Below are 6,254 nucleotides of genomic sequence, written 5' to 3' on the forward strand. Positions count from 1 at the left end.
AATCATACATAAAAATTCAAATAATTTACTCATATGTGCTTTCCCCCTCTTCAGCCCAAACAAGGGACGGAAGCATGTTCTCTACAAGGATGGAGACATTCACCTAGCATGACAGGTACACTTAAGTGCCTACTGATATGGTAATTTTACAATATATAATAACATTTCGTGTTCAAGGCATACATTTAGAAGCCCAAACTAATGAACTCAAAACTAAAGGGCCTCTGAATATTTATATAAAGTACTACATACTAAAACTCAGTTTCAAGTATCTAATCTATGTGTAATTTTAACATGATGGGTTATTTGTTTCCTAAATCAACAGTAAATTGGAAAGGGGTGACCCCAGATAGAGACCATGGGTTGAATGGTTTCCACCCATTCTACATGTTCAAATTCCAATCCTGTGCCTCTGTGAAAGTGACTTTATTTGGAAGTAAGTGTAATCAAGAAGGGTCATACTGGATTAAAGTGAGTCCTAATACAATTACTCATGTCTTTATAAGGAAAGAATTACAGTCACCGAGCAACCTGTCCATGTAAAAATGGAGGCAGAAATTGCAGTGATGCAGCTACAAGCCAAGGAATGTAAACGATTCTAGTATAACTACCAGAAGCCAAAAAAAAAAAAAGATTTTTTTCTCTCCAGCTTTCAGACAGGTATGCCCTGGGAGCTGGGTAGTGGTGCACTGGGTTGAGCATACATGCTATCATGTGTAAGGATCCAGGTTCAAGCCCTTGGTCTTCATATGTAGAGGGGAAGCAATGCTGCAGGTGTCTTTCTCTCTCCCACTCTGAAAAAATCAGTCTCAGTAGTAAAGCTGGAAATAACAAAACAAACAAACAAACAAAAACCACAATGAGATGTTTAAGAAAACTGGAGGTAAGGAGTCACTACCATTACAATCCACTGCAGTTTCTAGGTATTAAGTTTGATGGTAGGAAGACTGATGACCACCCCAAAATTTCACAGCTACTTTTTATACTTTAAGTTGAGTAGTAGAAAGTAGCATAAACTTAAACTACTATGTAAATAAGGATTTGGATAAACATGAGTTTTTCCTTTTTGAAAGATAAAGGCTGAAAATAACAATAAAAAAAAACAATTACATTTAAGCAAGTCTAAAATTGTAGAAACTATTCATGATGATAAAGAATAGCAATCAATAGGTGAACTATGATGTACCCAGCCTATTTCTGCCTGTATGATTATCTCAGAGCTAACATTTGAACTACAGTTAAAGCCATGCCAATGTAAAACAGTCTATTTAAAACAAGGGATTTTATCTATATTTTGTCAAGAGAGCACAGAGACTGAAAAAAATCAGTGATTTCTATTTTTGGAGTGTTAGAAAGGCACTTACAATGGATGTCAAAAAATAGATACACAGAATTTGGCAAAATAATTTACAGTATTATGTGCAGGAATGGTTGAACACATTCCTTAAATGTGTGTCTGAAATAGACATTCATTTAAGGAATGCTTATATTTTAAAGTGCTGCAGCAATTTAATAATCTTAAGAGACTACACTGGGTAGTTGGGCGGTAGTGCAATAGGTAAGTGCAGGTGGTGCAAAGTGCAAGGACCTGCATGAGGATCCCAGGCTCACCACCTGCAAGGACCTGCATGAGGATCCCTGGCTCACCACCTGCAGGGGAGTTGCTTCACAGGTGGTGAAGCAGGTCTGCAGATGACTGTCTTTCTTTCTCCCTTTCTGTCCTGTCCAACAAGGATGACATCAATAACTACAACAATAATAACTACAATAAAACAAGTGCAACAAAAGGAAATAAATAATATAAGTGAATGCACTTTCTAAAACTTAACTGAACCCAAAAACAAAATTGGTTGGAGTTTGGGAAAACGATTTTTATCTGATTATGAAAATTAAACTATCACAGACCATTAATTACCTGTTGAATTGTTTAGCTTTATATTCTGCCAAAAGAAATAACTTAAAATGAAGTCACAGAAAATCATTTTTAAATGTTATAAAAACAATTTTACTGGGAGTTGGGCGGTAGTGTAGTACATGGCGCAAGGACCAGCGTGAGGATCCTGGTTCGAGTCTCCCCACCCCTGATGGGGAGTTGCTTGATAGGCAGTGAAGCAGGTCTGCAGGTGTCTATCTTTCTGTCCCCCTCTGTCTTCCCCTCCTCTCTCCATTTCTCTCTGTCCTATCCAAGAACGACATCAATAACAACAATAAAAGCAACAAGGGCAACAAAAGGGAATAAATAAACATTTAAAAATTTACTAATAAAAATCATCTGTGGTAGAAAAAATCCATCTATACAAATGTAGCTGAAAAAAATAAGTTACAATCCAATAGTCTTCTATCTACATAGCTTATTTAAATGTAGTGCTGGCTACTCCAGAGGATTAAGAAACATTTGCCATAAGTCTTTTGAGGAAAGGCAGGGTCCAGATAGGGTCGACAGAGGTTTGCCACTCCTGCAAACAAAGCATACCATCCATGAGGATACATATACCCAATACACTTGCTGAAAGTAATCCTGTATCTGTAGATACCAAGATTATCTTATCAGCTGTTAAAATTTGTTAGAGTGATGGGTTTGAAACTTTACATTTTCTCAAATGGGTGCAAAAACTAACCATCTCTTTCCTAATTAACTGCTATTTAGAAAGTTGGTTAGTTGGTCCGGGAGGTGGCGCAGTGATAAAGCTTTGGACTCTCTCTCTTTTTTTTTTTAATATTTATTTTATTTTATTTATTCCCTTTTGTTGCCCTTGCTGTTTTTTTTTTATTGTTGTAGTTATTATTGTTGTTGTCGTTATTGGATAGGACAGAGAGAAATGGAGAGAGGAGGGGAAGATAGAGAGGAGGAGAGAAAGATAGACACCTGCAGACCTGCTTCACCGCCTGTGAAGCGACTCCCTTGCAGGTGGGGAGCCGGGGCCCGAACCGGGATCCTTATGCCTGTCCTTGTGCTTTGCGCCACCTGCGCTTAACCCGCTGCACTACAGCCCGACTCCCAAGCTTTGGACTCTCAAGCATGAGGTCCCGAGTTCCATCCCTCGCAGCACATGTGCCAGAGTGATGTCTAGTTCTTTCTCTCTCCTCCTTTCTCATAAATAAATAAAATCTTAAAAAAAAAAAAAGTTGCTTAGTTCACTGCAGTTGTCAGTATTCTAGCAACTCAAGGCCTACACTTTGTAAAGCCATGGTTTATTTTTTTCCAACCTTAATAGTGACAGGTTCCTAAACCTGTTCATGGTTCAAAACAAGTTGTTCAACTTTACTGACAATGAATTTCTTGTAACATCAAACTGTTTGCAACATTTCCTAAACTTTCATTAGGCAAGACTCAGATTCAAGTTTCTCCAATAGGTCACCTAACAGACCATTTTCAGTACTTAATATACATGACAACTTATCATAGATAGAAATCACTGACTTTTTTTACTTTCTCTGAAAACAAAATGTGGACAGGAAACAAAGATGAAGAGATCATTTTGTCAACTCAATATTAAGAAAAAGAAAAATCTCCCTCCTAAAAAATTGTTTCCTGGAGGGGCTTAGTGCAAAACCTGCAGCGTGGCCCATAATTTCTCTCAATTGTATAAAGAATAGTCATTGCGAAGTTGTTTCCACAGATTCAGGGTTCTACAGGCAGGTGCTAGCAACAGAATTTGTGGAACTCAGCACCATCATATACGTATTTCAAACATTCTGACTCTACGGCATCATCTCTCACATATTACATTTTTGCTTTTGTCACAGTTCTTTCTATTTAAGTTTTTCCAAGTCAGAAAATGATTCTCTTCATCAGTACTTTTCGGTCGCTGCTGTGCAAATTAAAAATGTCAGGTGTATTGTGTCACCTGGCGTTGCATCTTACGGAAGGGATGGGAAGGAACAATTCGAAAGGGGTTTACCCACTAGTCCCATCCTGTCTTTATTTTACTAGCGTCTAACAACCTGCACTGTCTCTGAAAGGGCTATCATTTCTCTTGGGCAAGTGTATGACTGACTACCCTCCTTCTCTTGAATGCACAAGTCTGGTGTTTACTGGTCTGGCAGAAGTGCAATCAGTGCACTTCTTTCTGCAACTGATACAATCACTTAAGTAATGATGGCGACTTCCTTTAAATGTCTGTATAACCTCAGAGCTGTGAAGCAAGTAGGGCATGAGAGGACAACTCAATCGAGAATTGCTTCCCAAATTTACAGGGAGCAATACGCTCTCGAAACTTCTACTTAAATACGGTTGGCATGTCGCATTTCAACACCTCTAAGCCATCCCGTATTTTCTCCTTTCCGACATTCAAGTCTGCAGCGGCCACGCGCCTCCGCCCTGTGGCCTCTCCGGCCCAGGCCTCTCGGAGCCCGAGGCTCTTTCCCCAGGAGCCCGCGGCGCGCCGGGTCCGATGGGTCCTACGGGGCCTCGCGCAGGCTCCCCGGGACGGACACGGGTCCGAGACAGTAGGCCAGACGGCCAGGACAGGGTCGAAACTCCCCCCACCCCCGACCCCTAGTCTCTGCACCGCCGTTGTAGGCGGGGGGGGGGGTCCCCGATACAAGCAACATCATCACTCGCCAGACTGGAAACCCCGACACCGGTCGCGGAAAAAGAGAGGACCGGCCGGAAGCCTCCGGGAGCCCCCGCCACCGCGCGTCCTCGCACCGACGCCCGCAGCCGCTCGCCACCGGGCAGCACACTCACCCGCACACCTCCGCCTGAGCCTCCGCGGCCGCGGGCTTAGGGACCGCAACCGCAGCCCCGCCCTTCGGCCCATCAGGCCCCGCCCCCGGTCCGGACACGCCCCATCCTGGGCCCTCGCGCGCCTCCACATCCCTGATCGGCTTCAGGCCCCAGTTGTTTCCGCCTGGATTTCTTCTTCCGGTTAAATCCTTTCCCATCCTCGTTCACCTTTCTCAAATACTGTGAGAACCGTGGACCTACAGAAAGGGCGGGAAAAACAAACATACACTCCCTACAAACACACACATACACACACCCACACACCTCCGGCTTTTTTTAGATCCCGCCTCCGATGGGAAGGAGCCGGGCAGCGGGGACTGCTGAGGCGCCGGGCGCCATCTTTGTCATGGGCGGGACAAGTCGCCGCTTGAGGAGGGACCGGTCGCCTCCATTTCCTCGTTGGGACGCCGTAGGTGACGTCCGGCGTTTTTGTTTTTGTTTTTGTTTTTAGCGCCAACGCAGGCGCTCTAAGAGGGCGGCGCTGACGTGCTCAGTCCATCTGTGCTGAGTCCCTCTGCAGCCAGAAAGGGTTGTGGTCAGGTGTTAACCGAGATGGCGCCACCCTAAGGGACAGGGCAGCTGCGTTTAGGAGAGCAACGCAGGCCTGCTGCTTCAGAATAGTTTTGTTTGGTTTTGGGTGGGTCCTGGTGCTCAGCGAATACTAAATGAAGAGTTTATTTTTCTTTTAGCACTTTATGTATAATGTAACACCCACTCCAAGTCAGAGCAGACCATTTCCTTTTCCCACAATGTGCTGTCGCCACAACTTTGACTTCCTCATTTTACATGTAATTTATTTTCCTCAAGCATGTCTCTCACATCCTTTTTTTCCCCTAGTTAAACAATGAGGATAAGATTTTTTTAAAAAAAGGTTTATTGGACAGGGGGCTGTGAGCTAGATCACGGGAGGGGGGGGGGACACTGCTTCGAATTCAAGTCCCCACCGCACAGTGCAAAGTTTCACTGCTGTAGTGTCTTTCGCTCTCTCCCTTTATTTGTCTCTCTGAAAAAAAGTTGGCCAGAAGCAGTGGAGCACTGCCAATAACAAAAACTTACTTATTTTTTTTTTTATTTATGAGAGACCGAGAGGCTTAGAACTTGACTTGGAAGCTCTGGCATATGCAGTGTTGGGGAATCAAGAAGTGGAGGGTAGCATGCATGCAAGCTCTTGGCTCTCTGAGCCACCTCCTAAGGTGTCACAAACTTTTTTTTTTTTAACATGATTTCTTCAAGCTTCATCCAAGATGGGGTAAAGAAGGTGAATACACCTTTCCCCCCCACCACATTTGTTTTCCTTTATTGGGGGATTAATGTTTTACATTTGACAGTAAATATAATAGTCTGTGCATGCATAACATTTCTCAGTTTTCCACATAGCAATACAACCCCCACTGGGTCCTCTGTCATTTTCCAGGACCTGGAAAAGAACAACAAACTTTTTAACTTTGAATGTGAGTCTGCAAATGTGTATATTCGGGTTATTGCTACCAATGACTGCAACTAACGTTTTTCATCTTTAAAAGTT

General features: G+C 43.1%; 1 protein-coding gene across 6 annotated transcripts in view; it reads right to left on the bottom strand.

Moving 5' to 3' along the window:
* C9orf72 (C9orf72-SMCR8 complex subunit) overlaps nt 1-5,170 on the bottom strand; it is a 28,488-nt gene extending 23,318 nt beyond the window's left edge. For 3 of the 6 annotated variants that reach the window (XM_060199674.1, XM_007531700.3, XM_060199675.1), the window contains exon 1: nt 4,691-4,767. In XM_060199674.1, coding sequence (XP_060055657.1) covers nt 4,691-4,763 — 73 coding nt within the window. In that variant the 5' untranslated portion in view covers nt 4,764-4,767. The other 3 variants (XM_016191929.2, XM_060199673.1, XM_060199672.1) reach the window with 3 other exon arrangements.
* Between the last annotated feature and the right edge of the window lie 1,084 nt (nt 5,171-6,254).

This window comes from Erinaceus europaeus, chromosome 10, assembly GCF_950295315.1.
Source record: "Erinaceus europaeus chromosome 10, mEriEur2.1, whole genome shotgun sequence".
NCBI classification, from domain to species: Eukaryota; Metazoa; Chordata; class Mammalia; order Eulipotyphla; family Erinaceidae; genus Erinaceus; species Erinaceus europaeus.